This window comes from Buteo buteo, chromosome 25 (assembly GCF_964188355.1).
Source record: "Buteo buteo chromosome 25, bButBut1.hap1.1, whole genome shotgun sequence".
In the NCBI taxonomy this organism is placed as follows: domain Eukaryota; kingdom Metazoa; phylum Chordata; class Aves; order Accipitriformes; family Accipitridae; genus Buteo; species Buteo buteo.
Window position 1 is genome coordinate 12,124,799 of NC_134195.1, and position 19,812 is coordinate 12,144,610.

General features: G+C 39.5%; 1 protein-coding gene across 6 annotated transcripts in view; it reads left to right on the forward strand.

The window, feature by feature from the left end:
- Positions 1-19,812, forward strand: part of LOC142044736 (cohesin subunit SA-2-like) — a 64,584-nt gene that overhangs the window by 33,791 nt on the left and 10,981 nt on the right. For all 6 annotated transcript variants that reach the window (XR_012654408.1, XM_075057477.1, XM_075057474.1 and 3 more), the window contains 16 exons: positions 2,364-2,471; positions 4,439-4,547; positions 5,394-5,511; positions 6,387-6,490; positions 6,930-7,022; positions 7,108-7,197; positions 8,208-8,411; positions 9,854-9,930; positions 10,919-11,006; positions 12,032-12,109; positions 14,006-14,098; positions 14,806-14,974; positions 16,880-17,031; positions 17,877-17,978; positions 19,308-19,462; positions 19,559-19,687. Coding sequence is in view for 5 of the 6 variants with exons in the window: in XM_075057477.1 (XP_074913578.1) it covers positions 2,364-2,471; positions 4,439-4,547; positions 5,394-5,511; positions 6,387-6,490; positions 6,930-7,022; positions 7,108-7,197; positions 8,208-8,411; positions 9,854-9,930; positions 10,919-11,006; positions 12,032-12,109; positions 14,006-14,098; positions 14,806-14,974; positions 16,880-17,031; positions 17,877-17,978; positions 19,308-19,462; positions 19,559-19,687 (1,869 nt within the window). In the remaining variant the exon portion in view is untranslated. The remainder of the gene's footprint in view (positions 1-2,363; positions 2,472-4,438; positions 4,548-5,393; positions 5,512-6,386; positions 6,491-6,929; positions 7,023-7,107; positions 7,198-8,207; positions 8,412-9,853; positions 9,931-10,918; positions 11,007-12,031; positions 12,110-14,005; positions 14,099-14,805; positions 14,975-16,879; positions 17,032-17,876; positions 17,979-19,307; positions 19,463-19,558; positions 19,688-19,812) is intronic.

Sequence of the window (19,812 nt, forward strand, 5' to 3'; positions counted from 1 at the left end):
ATTCACTATTTGCGTGAACGTGGTAAGAAGAGAAAACCTGAAGTATAAAGAATAAAAAATTCAAATGTAAAAAAAATGGGTACATTTGACTGGCATGTTCATACAGAAAATTCCATTTAAGCATAAGAAAAAAGTTTTTTACCATGGGAGTAGTCCAATGCTGGAACGGGCTGCCAGAGAAGTTGTGGAGTCTCTGACTTTGATGATATTCAAAACCTGATAGGGTACAACCCTCATCAACCTGCTCTAGCTGATCTGCCTCTGAGCAGGGGGTTGGACTAGCTGATCTCCGGAGGTGGTGCCCGTCCTCAGCGGTTCTGTGATTCTGTGTTGGCCCACTCTAGATCATGGTATGTTTGTATAGAAATGTCTTCTTTTTCAAGCTGTCCACAGGTTTTTTTTTAAATATATATAGAGAAAATGACAAGGGCAGCTTCATAGAAACTAGTGCTTTTAAGAAAACTAAATAACAGATTGACATTAAAAAGAATGAAAGAAACCTTTTCAGACTGCTAGTTTATTTCAGTAAATTCCCCATAGCCTTTTAATATTAAGGCTTGCTATATCATGTATTTTTACTCCTGTAAGTGCAATTTGTTGTCAGTCTTTGTTTTACTGTCACTTGTAAAACGTGTAGAAGTTTAATAAATTTGATACTTCATTCATGGCTTCACAGGACACACCAATGCTTATTCGTGTACTCTACTGCACCATGTTACCTCTTTCAGTTTCTTACTGTTTAACCTCAATAAACACATTTTTACTCCATTTCCCCAGTTCTGTAGATGGCTGAATAAGAGTTGCATATATATTTTCCTTTATGCTGATTTCACAATACATATATTCAGAGCACTTTCTGTATGTCCTGTTGCTGCAAATATATACTCAAGGGAATTGCATGTTAAAAGAGGCCACCAAAACCTGCCTGAAGTATGTAAGGCAGCTTTTTTTTTTTGGTTGAGGGCAAGCATTATCTCGTGAGATTGACCCATCACTTTTGGGGACATACCATACAATTCCATTTAAAGACCTTTTTACTGTTCCAGTGACCACTGTAAGCAACCATGGAAAAAAATGTGAAAAATTCAATTGATACATAAGTAAATACATCATAAAGCTAAAAATTATGGGGTATCAACTTCTACAAATGAGAGGCTATTGGCTTTGAGAAATGAGTGCTGGTTTTTTGTTGTTGTTCCCCCACCCCTACTGATTTTAAATCCCAGACAGTGCTAAAAAATATTTGCAGTGGACACTCCAGTGATACTCTCACCTAATGTGAGCTCACTTTTTTTCAGTCAGGTTGGAGGATGTTTTGGGGCTTTGTGACTTGTTGAGGGTGCTAGGTGATGCAATGGGTTTGGAGACAAATGGGCAAGCGCAGGAAGGGCTGCTAATTTTTGTAAGACATTACTCCCAGCAAATGAAGACCATGAATACTCAGTTTTAGAGAAGGTGTTGGATCACAGCTGTAGATGGTTTTAAACTGTTACTACCTGAGGACAGAATGCAGTAATAAATAAAATGCCTTTCCCCTCACCTGGCTGTAGTAAGTGTAAGGATCTCATGTTGCCCATTCATTCTCTGAAGTAGCTTAGTCCAATGACATTGCTATGGCAGTAAGAAGCAGGCATTTTGAAACTGTAATCCTTGCTTTGGTCTTCACTCCTCTGGTATCTTCAGTGGGTTATTCAACCTTGATGCTTCCGTTTCCTTTTTGTAAAAGGTTAATATTAATACCATTTCCACCTCTCACAGAGTGTTCTAGGTTTACTAGTTGGCATGTGGTATTCTCAAGATGTACAGCTGAATGAAAAAAATTGTGACTTTGAGTGTGTTTGCACAGAAAGGTCACAGTCATGAGCATGCTATCAAAAATGTGTTTTGATTTCTTTTTACATGTTACTGTATAAGCCTAGTGTAATAGAATATAGGTTTTAAAATACTGTAATAAATAATTTAAAAATAATTTGTAGTGCAAAATGAAGGTTGCTTCTTGTTTATTATCTTCTATGTTGAACATCTAAGCATAAAATAGAGGCACGATTTTCCTATTTTATTACTATTAGTCTTTTTACTATGACCACTAATCAACCTTAATTACACTTTAAATTAATGTTCATGTCCATGCAGTGGGCCTGATTCCTCATGGCTTGCAGAAACCTCTGTTTCTCTACACAGTGAGTAAAAGAATGCTGCCAATTTTGTTTGACAGCATTTTTAGATATGTCCTACAAAAATTTAGCTGTGTAAACAAGTTGTACAGCTATGGAGAATCAGGTCTAGTAAAAGCTGGACATAGCATTCCTAATATTCTTTGCAGATAAACCTGAACTATAACTTCCGTTGTTATTTTTGCCTAGGAACTGTGGGGATGTGTTATCAACTGAAGACTGTGAAACATTATACCAGTTTGTTTATACCACACACCGTCCGCTTGCAGTAGCAGCTGGGGAGTTCCTTTATAAAAGGTATCTGCGTGCCTGCATACCTACTTCTTGCATATTCTCATTTGTTTCAGAATGAAGGTGGATTTATTTAAGAGAGACATTAAGCATTCATTTTTCTGCTGGAAGTGTGTACCATGAGGGTAGTAGATGTGCTTTCTTCTGCTGAATCAGAAGAGAAATGCTGTCTGGGGGTAATGATCTGTTCCCCTGCACAGCCCTGGCACAACAGGCATGAGAGAAGTTGCAAGAGTAACACAGAGAATATGAAACAACTGACTGATCCACAGATGCCATGCTATGTTGAGAGCATACCTTCTTTCTTTTTACTTTCTTTTCCTGTTGCTTTGCTTCTTACAAGTTAATTCATCACCTGGCATCTGCTGGATTTCCATAGCTTTGGTGATTAATCACAAAAATGGCCTCCTCTTCTCCCTTTGGAAGTTGCCTTATACATTGTAAAGGCTTTGAATAATGAGAGATGCAGCAGATTAAAAAGCCCTCCCAATTTTCTGTCAGGTTAATGAAGTACAGGGTTTATCTTCCCCAGGAGTAACTCTTATAAATTGGCTTCTTATAACAATGGTTGCATGAAGTGAATGGAGTTGGCGTGCTAAAAAGAGAAGAAATAAATATTCTCTCTCTACGTCTGAGAGAAATAATTTTGTCTTACAAAGAGAATGAAAATAAAAATATTTTGGCAAGACTTCTGTGGGGAAAAATTCAGAAGTAATAATGATTTGTGTTTCCACACTTGCAGAATCTCCTCCTAGTTGTCTCTTCCTATATAGCTGAATTGCTGATATTCTGGAGTTTGGGGAGCCAAGTCCAACAGAAAGACAATAAATTTCTATTTTGATGAGTCTTCTATCACATCTGCTAGTCTTACTTAGTCTTTTGTGTTGGTCCTAATATTCTATTATAAATCAGGTGGTTTTCCTCTTGTAACATTTTGCCATTGAAGTGATTGCCCTGAAAATTTTTTTTTTTTTACCCAGCTTTCCAGTGCAGTGTGGACACTTTGACCCTGTAAACCTCATCCTTGTTCTTGTTTGCCCAGTTTTCTCTGTCACTTATGCCAGTACACAAATGTTCGTTCTGGTGTGATAGAGATGTTAGTGACACCCTCCTTTCCCTGGTGATAACTGCTAAAAGTTTTAGTATAAATGCTTAAGCTTCCCCCTGCTTCTTCTTGGTTTGCATGAAATCTCCTCAATGTCTGCATTTTTAACTTAGGTTACTTATGTAGGTGGCATAAATTATACCAACAGAAGCACTTCCTGAAAGTATAAGCTTTTACTGACATTGAGTGGTGTGGTCGTGCTCTTAAATGCAGGCCATTTGGGCCTTATATTAATCTGCAGTGATGGCCTTCCTGTATTTATCTTGGGATTAGCACTTTTAGTGAGGAGTACAGTCACACTTATTTTGGATAAAGAGGGAAATGGAAACTGAAGTGTCGTATTATGCTTCATACTTCAGATAGAAGAGGAAGAACAGTTTTTCCACTGTATTTGTGAAGTTGAGTAAATTGCCTCTTATAAATACAAGATAGTGTGCTTTCTTTAAGAAGCTTCAGTTCCGAGATGTACCATGATATGAATAATGGTTGGGTAGTAATATCTCTACTCTGTTGGTGAGGTTTAAATTCAGCCTAGAGCAAGCCCCTTTTCAAGCATGAGCAAATGCCTACCTCGTTATATGTTCAACACTGTGGAATCTGCATCTGTTGTCCAGAAAGCTGGCAGGGTACCTGTGAAACTGTCAGAAATAGTCTCTGCATCCACGGGGATAGAAGATCTCTCATAATGGAAAACAATCTAATCTCTTTTCTTTTCATCTCATAAAAAAGTCTAATGTGATTTGGAGTAAGTAAGTAGACGTTTAGAAGAAACACAGTCCTTGGGATCTTGACAGAATTAGTGTAACATTGGCAAATGAGTATAAGGAGAATGTGGCAGAACTGGACTGACTTCCTTTTCTGTTGGCAGGCTGCTTAGTCATGAGGGAGATGAAGAAGTTCAGCCCGAAGGAGGAGGGAAGTTTGGGGCAAGTACTGACCAGTTGAAAAGATTAATAAGTTTTTTCCTGGAGAGTGAGGTGAGGAGAATAGCCCCTGCAGTAAGCCTTTTAAATCCAGTGTTGCATATTAAATCAAGTATTGGCTTCCTTTTGAAAACTATTTCTGGTGGTGAGCTCTGAAATGTTCAGTGTTTGGAATGGTTTCGCTCTCTAGGATGAGTTTTTAATGAAGACATTTCTGTTCTGTTGTATTAAAACTAATTTACAACTATGCTAACGGAGAGAATCAGTGCTGAAGCAGCTTCTGAAAACAACCTGAAAGACTAATGCCACCGAGTGAGATTTTTTTGGTATGTGTCTGTGTCTTTCTGCAGGCAGATATGGGTTGCTGTACCATGGCTCTGTGCTGACTAAACTGCCTAGTTTTACTGAGAGTTTTATCAGCTTAAGTGCTATGCTTCAGTATTTGGCTTTTGCAGTGGTGCAGACCTACGTGTGGCCAAAGTGTCTCAGGCACAGCAGTTTTGAATCTTTCTGCAAAAAATTTCACAAACATTGCTTAAAATGTTGACTTGTTTCTAGTCCCAAGGCTGGATTTTTAGTTGTTATGGTCAGCAATATAAAAGCAATACAGAAGCTAGTTTCAAAGAGATTACTTAAATTACAAAGGAAAGGTATCATAAAAAGAGAAAAGGTTTTTTTCTGCTTTACCTGCTTTTTTTCCCCACTTTCCTGCTTTGTATCAGATTAAAGACATGGCGTTTGAATGTTGATTAGCCTCAAATTAAATACGTTGGAATACTATCTGTGCATGTATGTGTGAATGACAAAGCTTTGTAATTGGAAAAAGGGAGAGGAACATATAAAGCTGTATTTCTTTTAATGATGTGTTTGCTTCTGTAAGCTTGTGTTTTTAATCCCTAGCTACACAAACATGTTGCATACCTCATAGACAGCTTGTGGGACTGGGCAGGCAAATTCCTGAAGGACTGGGAGTGCATGACCACTCTTCTATTAAAAAATGCTGAAGAAGATGGAGAAGGTGGGTAAGCAAAGAGCTTAGTTTTGTCTGAATGAATCTCTTGATACTGTTTTTTGAACTTTGCCTTCAGCTAGTTTAGGATCATTCCATATTGCAGTACCCTTTGATCCCAAATTGTGGTCACCAAGAGCCACAGAGCAGGTGCAACTCAATGCACTGCCAATGTGATATTTATATCAACATATTTGTTTTATTCAATATTCTGTATTTATGTAATGTTAGTTTAGAATGCAAGAATACTTGCGTAATTAAGCCATAATGCTTACATAGCATTTACTTTGTTTGTTTGTTTGTCCAAAACTTAAGAATCTAAAAGTATTGATTGAAGTGCAGTATTGTCGGGCTATTGTTCATGCCTGAAAAGGAGTGATGTGTTGAGTTCATTGACATCTAACACTCTAGAGGATTATTTTTTTTGTAGAATTATTTTAAAGTGAACTTAAATAAATGTTTAAGGTCCCTTCCAACCCAAACCATTCTATGAGTAGCTGTAGCAGAACTGGAGGTGGTTGTGTGATTGAAATCAAAGTTTGTAGACCCAGTGAGTTAAAGCATTTTGGTACTCAAAGAAACAGGTTTCTCTTAAATGAGATAGTGGGAGTAGGCCCCATTAAAACTGCCTCTGTTTTTGGGAGCCCAACTGCCCTAAAAAGTTTAGCCAGGAGAGAAGCAATTGTTTTTGTGTTCAGTAAGTGTGAAAAAATGTAGAAAATAATTTTCTTCAAATTAAATCAAACACTCTCTAGGTGTTTATTTTTCTTTCTGTAGCATCCTTCCACAGTTGCTCAGATAAATGAGTAGGCTTTACATTAGCTGTTGCTGCATCTTCATTTTTCTTTTGTGTGAATGCTAAAAGGAGACTGATTTACTTACAGCACTGAGTGATGCCCATGAAAGTGCTCTCATTGAAATTATCCTCGCAACGGTTAGAGAAGCAGCTGAAGGTCATCCTCCAGTGGGCAGAGGTGCAGCCAAAAAAGTCAGTGCATCTTAAGTCTTATTTATTGTCCTGTAATCACATTCTCTTTTCCTTATGTACTTTGCCAGACAGCATGTTCCTAGTGGTAGGTATATCTTAGGAAATGGCTTATTTTTATGAAACTACACAGTGTCTTTTGACCTCTAGATTTTATTAGTAGTGGATGTTGAAGGAGGTGAGCATTAGAGGAAAGCCAGTTGAAGCATGTTATTGACAAATGGTGAACATTTTATCCATGAGATATAGCTGTTCAGCCATTTGCATCTAATTTAAGGTTAACAAAAAAATAAAAAGGCATCTGGTTGTCTCCATGGAAAAGTATCTTTATCTTAGCTTGATATGCTTTAGACAAAGGCATGTGAGTTCACCTTGGGTTACAGATAAAATTCCACTCAATTCTAAGATATTTCATAATTGAAACAAACTGCTTTATCTGCAGATTCTGTCAGTAAAAGAGAAGAAAATACAATTGGAAGATTGTACCAAAATTACTGAGCACTTCATTATGGTGCTTCCTCAGCTCTTGGCAAAGGTAACTAACAGCTGCTCTGTGAATGCATGTTAAATATTTCATTAAAATTCCTGCAGTGTACTCATATCCTGTTTTTTCTCTGCAGTATTCAACAGATGCACAAAAAGTGGCAAATCTTCTGCAGATTCCTCAGTATTATGATTTAGACGTTTACCGTATGGGACATCTAAGGAAGGTGAATAGGAATTGGGGTAGTCGGTTCATGTGGAATGTACTAAATTCATGTGACAATGTACGGAGTTTAGTGGGACTTGGAACAAGTAGAAGACTGTTGAAATACAAAGAAAGGATCTCTTACCTTGAGGAAAGTGGTCTTATTCAGGCTTTACTTTGGGGCTGCCAAAGAAAAGTCTCAGTGCTTGTCAGTTCTTGATATGCTGTGACTGGCCCTGGTGGGTAATGATTTGTGGTTTCATGTGGTAGGCCCAGCCCTGGGTTTTTCATTGTTGGGTGGAGACAGGGTGGGTTATGCCACGTGTCTAAACTGGTGTCTCCCAGGAGTTTGCTGCAGAATAGGTTTCATTCTCCATGAAGAGTGACTCCCAGCTGCTGGGGAATGATAGCAACTGAAAGATAAGAATGGAGATAGTATATCTGCTGATGGGAGAGGGCTGGTCAGAAACAGATAGATGAAATCCTTGAAATAGCTTAATGTGTTCTTAAGCAGGGATGTTTACAGGAAGGTAATGTTAGGCAAAGACTCCTAGGTTAATTTCAGCACAAAACTTTAACTGGAAGGAGAGAGTCAGCAGAATGGCAGAAGTTACCTCCTCTCACTAAGAGTGAAGACCCCAGTTGCTGACATGATCGGAAACATTCTCCATCCTCTGCTGCTGAGGGAGACAACTTCCATTTTTTTGGAGATATGCCTGTCCTTTGGAAAGGCATTTTTTTATTCCCCACCTTCATCTTTATTTTTATGTAGTGCTGAACATGTATTGCTAAAGTAGAACTTCAAGCATTTGCTTCATTCTTTAGGAAGATCCAGAGAGAATAATAATGAAAAAGAGCTATAAATCCAGGAAAAAGTTGTGTCCTCTAAACCTGCCCCTCTGCTCCTTAGACTGGCATTTATTTCACGTTGGTTGTATGACCTATAGAGATATATGGGCCTAGTGAAATGTATGTAGAGCATAAGTGAATTCTTATACAATTTACCTATAATACCCCTTTTATCACCTGCAGCATTTGGATGCTTTGCTGAGAGAGGTAAAAGACATTGTGGCCAAACACTCTGACATGTCTGTCCTTGAGGCTTCCTCCAGGACTTACTATATCCTCTGCAGTGAAGAAATTGCCATCTATAGCCTGGTAGATCGTGCCCGAACTCAACTGATAGATGAGTTGATGGGACAGCTTAACCAGCTACTAGATGACTTCTGGGAAAAGGTGAGTGTGACTCATCATGGAGATAAACAGACTGTTTCCCTATGAAAAAAGAAGACAAAAAAATTAAGGGGGATATGGAACTATTCTTTACCTGCTGTTTCTGCTTAAGAGGAGCAGAGCTTTCAAAGGTGGGTTTGTGCCTCTGAAAAGATTGACTGTTTACATTTTAATGAAGCAGATGTATTTTGGCAGGAATAGAGTGGGGAAGATAATAAATGAGGTAGTCCACACCAGCAATAGGACATTTTATGTCTTCTGAATATTCTGGACCTAAACTCCGTAGTTGCTCCATTACTGTGCCAAAGATACCATGTGCAAGATCAGCTAGTAAGTGCTGTGGATCTATAGGTGATGAGACTGTTCCCAAAAAGGTATAGTTCTGTACTTCCACATATTTGACTGTACACAAGATGCCCTTTGTGCTGCCACTTTGGCTGTAAAGATAGTACTAGGAAAGAAAATCCCAAACCCAGCAGTCTATAATGCAGATTGTATAGCTTTGGGATCTTTGAAATGACGACTTTCCCCTTGAGGGAGGACTGCAGAGTCTCCCTCAAAGTTTTTCATTAGTTCTAAAAAGCAGAAACAGCTGGTGGTGATATGAATAGCTTGCTGGCTGAACTGAACAACAGAAGCCCGCAGCTGATCTGATCAACTGTGCCGTCATGAACAGGTGTCATGCCATGGTATGAGAGTTAACACTGGCAGGTTTTTATTGGACACTGGGATATTGTAAAATGTGTCAAGCCAAAAAATCCCCTAACCTCAGATTGGATTTATTTTGTTGGTCTTAAATAGATATCTATGTCAATGTGGGAGAATGTGTACTTACAAGAAACAAGATAAGTGCTAGACCAGGGATTCTTCAACTCCTTCATAGTGTGATCCATATCTAAATAAAGAGATTTTCTCCTGGAACCCCTCCCTTCTAATTCCTGGTTGTATATACCATCTCCCATAATCACGTAGTATACTTGTGGAAACTACAGCAATTGCATCTATGGGAAAGTATTTAATATATTTTTAGCTATCTTTGAATGTGATCTGGCAGCTGGAAGCAAGGAGAGTCAGCACCATGTGAACAGCTAGCTTTCCAGAGATCCTTGACAACTGTGTGAGGGACTGTGAATGGCCATGTGAGTTTGAGGGTTAGCACTTCTGTGTTAGCCTAATTGCTAGTTTTTACTCTGTGTTAGCAATACTGTAGTCTAGGGAGGATGCTGTGACAGGGACGTTTCCTTATAGAAAATTTCTGTGCAGTCAATGTGTTGTTTTCTTTTTACCGTAGAGGAAGACATGAGTAGCATGGTTAAAGGTGAAGGGACTGGAGAGGGCTGGAGGAGAGTAATTCAAGCTTGTGGGTTGGTTGGGAAGAGAACATGGCAGTTGCCTTGCCCCACACTGGCTAATTCCTTTCTCTTTCCCAAACTTTCATAATTTAGGAAGAAGGATTTTGTACGGATGCAGGAGAAATTTCCCAGATGCACTCTGCTTTGAGAAGAGTAGCAGCTTTTCATAAGTGAGATGTTTATTTACACAATTTACTTTCCCATATACTTAAGTGTCGACCTGACAGGTGCAAAGTCAGAATTGCTCTTGTTTGTTAAGTTTAATGAGATTTTTCTCAAGAGAATGAAAATGATCCCTATGAGAGGTGCTGCAAGGTTTAGTTTCTTCTTAACAGAACTGTACTCTTGGATATGGAATTCTTTCTGGACTCATTAGTCAGTCTGGAGCATCAGCCCTAATGTAGCTGGGAAGTGTGTGCTACAGAGTTGGGATGTCAGAGTGGACACACGGATCCTCTCTGTGGTGCCTCCCTGCTAGCTGGATGCTTTTGCACTGCTTTACTTTCAACACTGGTGGTCAGTCTGAAGAGGGTATAGTGAATGCAGTCTTTTTTCCCAGCGTATGTAATCAGCTTTGTTTGTTTTAGTTTATTTGATCTTCTTCTGTTAAAAGATGGATTTGTCAAAAGCTTGGTTCTCCAGGGATTGTTCACCAAGTAAATTATCATGCAATATAGTAGAGGGTGGGGGAACTGGGCCGCCTTCTCAATGTGTCTTTTACCTACCCTGTGTGCTGGGGCTGCTCTGTTTTTGCAAAGAGAAGTCTAACGTTGAGTTGTGAACACTCAAGAGTATTAGAAATAGCCTTTTAAGGCGGCATGGGGAAATTGTTCTTTAGACTTTTTTTGGGCACTTAGAGAGTGTGGATAGAGTACAGGAAAAAGTACAGAGCTTAAGCTTCTTTTTCCTCTCCTCAAAGACACTACAGTTTCATTGTAAGAATGCAGACTGTAAAGCTATGGACTAAAGATAGCAGCATTAGATCATGAAAAACTTGACTTCATTTCCCCCCCTTATAATTAATAATTAGTTGTTTATTGTTATTGCTGTACATCAGATGAAGGCAAAAATAGGATACATGATACATTTAATCTGTTTGGTCAGGTGAGATTTCATTTCTTGCTTAGTGTATAATTATTGTTTCTTTTTCACTTGCAGTGCCCATGATCTCACCAAGTGGAATCTGTATGACAAGACTTTAAGGTTGTTGGTGTTTGAAATGGAACATGGGAGTTTGCCTGTTCTGGTGAGTTGTTAATATTTAACACTAGAAGAGGCTTTTCTTGTTGAAAGCAGGAAAATTAGGAGTTATTAAATAATCTTATAGATCAGTGTTCTGTGAGACAGGAAGATACTGTTTCCATTTCTCAATCTGGGAAACTGAGTCTGTCTTTGGTATAATGTTACTGGAATTGGTAAATTCATGCCATAGATTCATTTATTTTGGAGATTGTCCAAAACTATGATAAACATCTGACATCTGGATTGATCCTTTGTCATGCTCAGTACTTCCCATTGCACAGTCTTGCCCTCAGTACATATGAAATTGTTGGGACTGTGAGGACCCCCTTACAGATTGCATGTAACCAGAAATTGGACTACTTTGAAACTGTTGCTTGCAGATTGACTCTTGGTGAAGATGGTTTGTACTTGCCAGTTGTCTCAACTGCAGCCTTTTAATTGTCTGGTTGCCTCAGCTCAAACACTGGCTGTGCCAAGGTGGAGGTGTATATCCTGGGATTACAAGGTGAAGTACTTGAGCAGTCATGAATGTTAATCAGCCTCCATTTTCAGGAAAGAACTGAGGTTATTTGGGAAAGAGTGAAATTTAGTTGAGTAGAGAGAGCTGGCAGCCAGTGGGTAGAGGTGGACTCCTTCAGATGGAGCATCGGAGCACCAAGGTTTGGCTTCTGCTCTGAATTTCCCTCTGGAGGAGTCTGCCTTTCATCAAAGACTGCAAAGAAATCCTGAGAAGCTAAGCTATAGTTAGCTTCTGTGAACACCCTTTTTAGTACATGGTTACTTTCCACTGAGCTTGTCAAGATGTCAGAGTTCTGCAGAAGCAGCACCTTAGTAATGAAGTTTCTCAGGAGGCAACGTTTGCTTGTATGTAAACCTATTAAGTTTATTTTGAGGGTCTAAATACTTTACAGTGCAGAAATGGTCATGCAAGCAGCATGCAGAATGTCAGGGTTGGATGCTTTGCTTAGTCCTAAGCTTTTTGCTGTTGAGCCTTTCTTATAAATAAAGGACATGTGTTTTTATTTGCAGATGATCCTGCCAGCTCTCCAGTGCGTGTATTTTTCTCTCCTGTGGCAACTAACTGCGGTTTCGGAAAATTCTCCCAAGGTTGGCCACTACACGTAATTTTGAAACCCAGAGTTGTGCTTCTAGAAGTTTAAGTTGCTTTTCTGTTCTCAAATTGGCAGAAAAACCCAAGCTTTCTAAGAAGATAATTTTTGTGTTTTCTTGAGGAAACCAAATTGAGTTGAGGCATTTTCTGTCTGTCTTGCCCTCTTCTTTTAAAAAGTGTTTATGCTTTTTCAGTCTGCAAGAGAATAAGTGAACAATGGTTCACCTCTATTTTTACTGCAAAGCATGTGCATTGAATTCCTGGGGCTTGATGGAGATAAGGAACTTGTTCCACTGCCAAACAGTTTGTTGTTTTCTTGTATTAAGCAACAAAGAATATTCAAGGAAAACTCCAGGAAGCCCCGTTGCTTTGTTTCATTTTTATTTCTTGTTTTACTTGTATATTTCTGGCAGAAAGTTTGAGGAAAGTGGTAATTTTCTTATCAGCTGACTGTTTACTTCCTTAATTGGTTTTATAAAGTGCCAAGCTCTGGCAGGTATTTTGGAAGACAGTCTAGTTCAAGACACCAAAGGAAAACGTTTTTATGCTTCGGTTCACATGTGAATGTGTACCTGTGTGGCTCCTCTTTATGGTGATTTCTGACTACACTGAGGGCTGCTCCTTCTGTCATTCTGTCCCCTTCCCCCGGTACTCCTGTGTGCGTACAGAACAGGACACTGACACTGACACGGACATTTGTTTTGTGTGAGAAATGCTAGCAGGGAGGTTACCCGTTTGTTCACTGATTCACTATCTATTCTCGTCCCGTTCCATTCCTGTGTGGATGTCCGCATCTCTCTCTGCTCTAATACGTTCTGCCTTTCAGTCTGGACAGTTAGCTTAACTGATAATGGGACAGCACATTTTTCAATTTGGCCTTTCATATGGGAGCAGATTTTGACTGGAAGCACAACGTTACGGCCCACTCTGCAGGGCCAAATCTAGACGTTGGCAGAGAGAGAAGTTCCAAGAGCAAAAAAGAACATTTCCTGGACAGCAGCTCTAGGATTGTTTCTTTCCCCCCTCCTCCCCCAATAGCGTTAAAGCAATGTTTTGCCTCCCCCTCTGCTCCTTCTCAGCATGCCCTGGGATGGATCCCCTTTCTTACCAAGATACAGTTGCACAGGATGAAATCCAGCCCTGCTGTAAGGGCACTTCTCTTCTATTGACTGCTCAAAGCTCAGTGCAGTGCAACAGCTGGGACCTGGTGAAGGATCAGAAAGTCTTTTATGTGGCTGTAGGCAAATCAAATAGTCTCTCTTGCTGGATTCATCTTAACTAATAGAGGTGTCTATGTTTCTAAGTGCCAAAGTTAGCAGCCTAGTTAAACTGTGTTCCCTCTGTACTCAACAGGGGGAGAGAGAAGAGCAACTCCAGAAGGCAATTCACATTGAAAATTAGGTGGGATGGACCAGAGTTTTTATGACTCGACTTCCATCTCTAAAGTGGAAATCATTATCACTGCTTTATAAGGATAAGCTGAAGTGAATAAGGGAATACATGCTATTAGAGCTGCCCATCCTACAGGTGGAGAAACAAAGAGTTTGTGACTTGCTGAATACCACTAGCCTCAGCAAGTATGACAGATGCACATCCTACTGTACTTGTCACATTTCTGCACCAGCGGGGGGGCACAGAGTATATATTTTTATGGATTGACCCTTCTATCCCAAATATTGTGCCTGAAAACAAGACATGGTTTTAAAGTTGTTCATAGCTAGTAAGCTGTTGCAACTGAGATGTCCGCTTCTTTCATAATGTCATCAGCTGTGCTATCGTAAATGAATAGTATCAGTGGAAGAAAGATACAACTGTTGTTTGTTCTGTAATTCTCTATTGAATCATAGTCCCTAACATATTTGTCCTGCCACTTTTCCTAAATACATTTTTAGGAGACTCTTTTCGCACTAAGAAGAGAGCTGAGATGTTTCAGTCAGATTTGCATGTGCTTCCTCCACCATAAGGAAAAAGATGTAAGAGAAAAGGTTTGTGTTTCTCTATCACTTAACTGGCATTCATGCTCAGTTCTACTTTTATATGCCTGCCTTTCTTTTCATAATAGTATTTCCTTCTATTGATTTTTGCTATTTTTTTTCAGAAATAACTCTTTAAAAAAATCTTCAGCTATTTATTTTAAAGGAAAATTAAAGTTATGTTAGTTAAAATGCTACAAAAGTTAGTGCTTTAATCAAGCATAGATATATGTCTGCATGGGTCCATCTGCAGAATCAAGGCCTGAAACTGAATGACTCAATTTGCCAGTTGATAATTATTGTGTTTTCTGATTAGACTGATCAGTGTACTGGTTGCTCATTGCTTTATTAATGCCTTGCTATGAATATTACTTAAAAAACTAAAAAAAATGGAGAAATTGTCCAGTCATTAATGTGTTAAAAGAGAGATATTCTAGCACAATAGAGGTCTTCATCCTTCCCATGGAAGTTTGAAAATCTTTAGGTGGTGTTAATGCATGATACTTGTATGTCCTTTATCCTAAGGTACAAGTTCTGGAAGGGCTTAGCTGTGGCATTTTACCACATGTTGGGGCAAACAGAAATCTTTAGCTTGCAAGGAAGAAGTGGGATAGAAGCTAGACTGTGATTTGTAGCGTTTGATGGAGATGCAAAGTGGAGTTGGCGTGAAAAGTAACATGGCGTCTAAATCCTTCTTTGGCTTTGTTTGCTGGATACAGGCCTTCATGATACTCTGTGACTGGTTGCTGATTTTGAGTCATCAGGATTCAAATAATAACGAAGAAGCAGTTGGACTTCTAGATTATCTTCCTAGCACATCACTTCAGGAAAAACTGCTTTTGTTCATCCAGAAACATGTTTTCATGGAGGAAGAAGAGGAAAGCAAAGGTTAGACATCTTCATCACCGGAGAAACATCTTCATCACCGGAGAAACAATATACCACTTTTGCTGTCATATGTCATCTGCACTGAACATATCAGGAAAAGGGGCTGTACTTTTTTGTTGTTGTTTTGGGGGGGGACTGGTGGGGGTTTTTTGCTTGGGCCCCTTTACAAACAAAGTGGCTGACCTGTTATTCACTGATCTGTATCCACTGTGGATCAGCCACAGGAAATAGCTGCCAATTTACCTGTAGGATGAAAAGGGCTTATGTAATGCAGGGATGTATGAGAATGTAAAAATATTTAGTAGACTGACTTTGGTGGTACAGATGATGGTGTTAGAGGAAGGCCTTGAAGTGTTACCGTGTGACTCTGTCAATGCACAGACATTTCTAAGCCATCAGAGTAAAGGACTAGTGGATTTTGATTTGGGGGGTGCAGGGCAGATTTAGTGGGAAATAGTAGTTGTTGCTCTGTTGCCTTTTTCAGGCACATTCAGATGCCATATTGAGGCTGTTACTGTGAAGGCTGGTTTCTTTGGGGAGTGTTTTGAAAGTAGATTGTTAGATCATTGTAGTTTTGAGGCTGAGTTCAAATGTCATGCTTTGAAAAACCAAGCATTGTCTAGATTACTGTGTTAAACTCTTTCCTTCAGCTGTTCAGATGGAGTTCTGTGTTCAGTTTTGGGCACTACGCTTCTTCAGGTCACAGTGTATATGCAAGAAGTGATGGACCTAAATTCTAACAGGGGAATAGTAGAAGAGAATCCTTATAGGTAAAGGTAGAGATACAATAGAAAACATTGCTCAAGTAGGTTGTAGTATCCTAGTAAGGGGAGTTTTTGAAGCAGGTTATGTTTCAGCTTGTATATGTAATGTATCTGAAACTGATAAAATTGATCCTGGTTTGGGCTAGATGGCCTGAGATCTGCTTCAAACACATTTTGTATGATGCTTTCAATTTCCCAGTCCTCCCCACAAAGGATCCCTGTTGTCCCATTGCAGATTCCTTCCTGAACGAGTGTTTGTTATACTGTGGGTGTCCTTGTCTGTGTGCACAGCTGGCAGCTGCTCCATTTTAGTTTTAACTCTAATTTGAAGATACTTCTGATCAGTCACTTGCTTTATGTTTGTTTCCAGGCCCACAGTTGTGCCAGAAGCAAAAACAGTCCACATCAAAATTATAGGTCAAAGACTGAAGCCTTTTGGCAGTTGATAGATTACATTTGCAGCAGGAAAGAGTGTACCTCAGCTCTCCTGCTGCAAGAAGCTGTCCCCAAGCACCTTCGTAGCTGTGTTGGAAGACTCTTAAGAGTATTTGTTTTCCACAAATTGTGCAGCTAGTAATTAACCCATGTTCCAGAGACTTAGTTTGTTCTTAATGATGTGAAATGACTTTTTTCTGTCACTCTTGTTGATAACCACTTGGAGAGTTTCATCTGAACTCTTCTCTTGTTGGCTGTGTATGGCAACTTTTGTAGGGTTTCCAATGAGTTATGTGCTGGTTTTCTGGCATCTGTGTTATTCTAGGAAAAAAAAAATGCAGTTGCAATTTGTCTGGTCTCTTCCATTTGGTGTGTTTATGCCTTTTATTTTGCACTCTGGTTCTGTTCTGTAGCTGTGAGCAGTGTTGTACAAGGAGATTCTGACTAGTAGAAATGCGAAAGCCCTATGAAGATCAGAGTAGAAGACTGTGGAAATGTGGAAACTCACTTTCATTGTCATCAGCTGCAAGCTTTGAAGTGGAAATAAACCTGTGTTTTCCGAATATGCAGGAATGAGCGCTAGCATCTGTTGCTTAGTGTGTTGACTGAACAGCTGAGTCTGCTATTTGGATGAAAGTTGGTCATTAAAATTGAGATATCTTGAATAAAGCAGCAGAACAAAGCTTCAATGCTTTTGTTTTCCTAGACCTGACAGAAGAGGAGGACAGAAAGGATGAAAGTTGCATACTTGACGACTTGCACAAAAAACGGAGTCTTCTTGCAGCATATTGCAAGTTAATAGTGTATAATGTGGTAGAGATGTCTGCGGCTGCTGAGATCTATAAGTATTATGTGAAGGTAATGCTTTAGATAAGGTTTCTTTGCCTATCAGTGCATTTTAGTTTTTGAAAGTGACTCCAGCGTTTGTGAGAGATGTGGGGTTAATAGTCTTATGGCTCAGAATCTTTGTATAATCACAAAAAGGCTATAAAATCAAGCAAGAGTGGGACCAATCTCTCTTCTTTGGTCTGCAAAGGTACCTCACTGCAGGCAAATGAACTGAAAATTGAGTAGAGGATATGTCTGAACATCAGCTCCTCAGCTTCTCCAGAGAGGCCATTGCAGAGAAGCAGTTTATGTCTGGGAGAGTGTCTTAAGGATAGAGATTCTGACACTGAAGCTGTCAGCTTACTTCATACAGCTCACACAGTCCATATGCAGATGGCCTAGATTTCACATGAGTCCTGGTGTTTAGACAACTGGTAGAGCTTCAGCTACTCTGAAGTCGGTTTCAGGAGAGCCAAGAACAGCACAGAATGGGCAGTTTCCTTGAGTCAGCTAACAGGACTTTGGAAATACCTGAATATGGATCTTGTACTTTACTTCATTGGGCCCAAGGCAAGCACTGGTTAAATACGGAAAACTCTCTATTTCTCTCCTGAGGAGGCTTTGTTTTTTTGTTATAATAAATGCTTAACAATTTCAGTATAACTTTAATCCTCACATTACTCTTAAAGGAGCATACCATTGCTTTACATATGAAATAATATAAAAAGTCCAGTTTTCATATTTTAGCTTGAATGTTCTGATATTGGGAGTGTTTTATGAACTTCTTGTGTCACATGAACAGTTGTGTGTTTTGTGTACTCCCAGTGCTAAAGAAGGGGAATGATAATTCTCATTTGTTTTGTTGCTGTTAATAGACCTACAATGATTTTGGAGACATCATTAAAGAAACGCTAAGCAAGACGAGGCACAATAACAAAATTCAGAGCACCAAGACACTGATTCTCTGTCTGCAGCAGGTAAGATTAAGATTAAAGCAAGAGTCTAGGGGCTCTTATGACAGCTGTAATCATATTGGAGTTTTTTTACCTACCTTGTCATAATTATTCAAATTCATTAAAAAACCTAGTGGAAGAAATCGTTTCCTTGCCTGTACTTTCTATGTGTGTGTTGGTTTTGGATGTCATAATTAAAACTCCTTTCAAATCATTCCACCTGTTTTAAAATGTAATTTTGTGCACATTTTTTTTGTCTTGTTTTTAACTTTCAAATGCATAGTGTGTTAGGACTGATGTGAGATTATGGAGTGTTTCCTGGGACATGGTAGGTGTCTCTTAACCTTAATAAAGGTTAAGGATATTATTCTGTGTTTTACAGACTACCTCCATTCCTATTGAATTTGAGGAACCACAAATGTGTCTGTGGCTGGCCAGCTCTTATCCCCAGTATTTTCAGTATTTTTTTCTGGAAGAAAGTGGGTCACAGCTCTTCTGAAGGGTCTCAGTTGCTGGGGCTTGCAGCTGCTGATTGATGAGGCCAGTTAGCTATTTTAGCAGCTGCTTGTGCCAGCTCTGCCCATGACCAGAGCTGCTTCTAGCTTGGAGTCGTGCTGTAAGCCACAGAACAGGCTCCTCCCAGGGGGTACTGATACATGAGCTTTTCTTATTTCAAACACATTGCCAGGGGCTTAGATCTGTGAACCAGCCCCTGAAATCTGAGCTTAGATGAGGCTAAGCAGCATTTGGCTACATATATTCTGCTGACATAGTCAGGACTTTGTGTTTAGGTATCACATAGACAACAGGCCCTTTTTGGCCTTTGGTTGACCTTGAAAGTTAACAGGTTGAAGAGAACAAGCTACCTCCATGTTCTGTTAGGAAGAAAAACCCAAACAGAGTTGACTGGGCTCGAGATGTGCTCTTGACCCAGTCTCACTCTCAGAAATTGGACTACACTGCTGTCAAACTTGCTGCTTTATATCTGCATCCTGATATTCTGAAAGCCTCTCAGGTGAATTAGGCCTCTGGGGCTTGATTCAGAAGTCCCAACAGGAGATGGGGTCAGTGGAGCCATCATCTTCAGGAATTAGTTTTCTATTTATGCACATAATTTTTTATTTTTGTTTTTTTGATTTGTGCCTATCTGTTAAGCACAACAGTGTCTTTTGTATGAGTTCCTTGCTGTTGTTCCAGTTGTGTGCTTCTGAAGCATGTGACTTACCTGCTCTTTTGTAAGGCTTCTGTCTGTGTAAGCTAACTGTTGCTTGCTGTGCATGCCTTTGTGTCCTCCTGGTGCTTTGTTTGCCTGTAGGATTACATATGGTTGCTTATATAAGACTTCTTTTGCAGCTGTTTCAGACACATGCAGAAAGCCAAGACAGCAGTAGCAGTGTGGACTTCTACTCTGCTTCCTTCACAAATATGAAGGAACTTGCTCGTCGCTTTTCACTAACGTTTGGCTGGGACCAAGTGAAATCTAGAGAATCTGTAGCCATGATACACAAGTATGTGTCACATAACATCACTTTGTCCGTGGTCATTGCTTTTGTTAGTTGTCTGTTTTATTACTCTGCTCTTTTTTTTTTTTTTTCTTCCAATAGGGAAGGGATTGAATTTGCTTTTCAAGGAGCTACTGGAGTAGGTGGAAAATGCTTGCCTCCTAACTTGAGCTTTCTGTTAATCATCAGTGAATTTTCCAACAAGCTGCTAAAGCCAGACAAAAGACTGGTGTAAGTTAAGTTCTTGTACACTGTCATACACAGTTTGTGTTTTGTGTATCCCTATACATGGGACACTTGACCTTCAGTGTTGCAGAAGTTGCTCAAGGGCTTTGCAGAGAACCTTTGAAACCAAT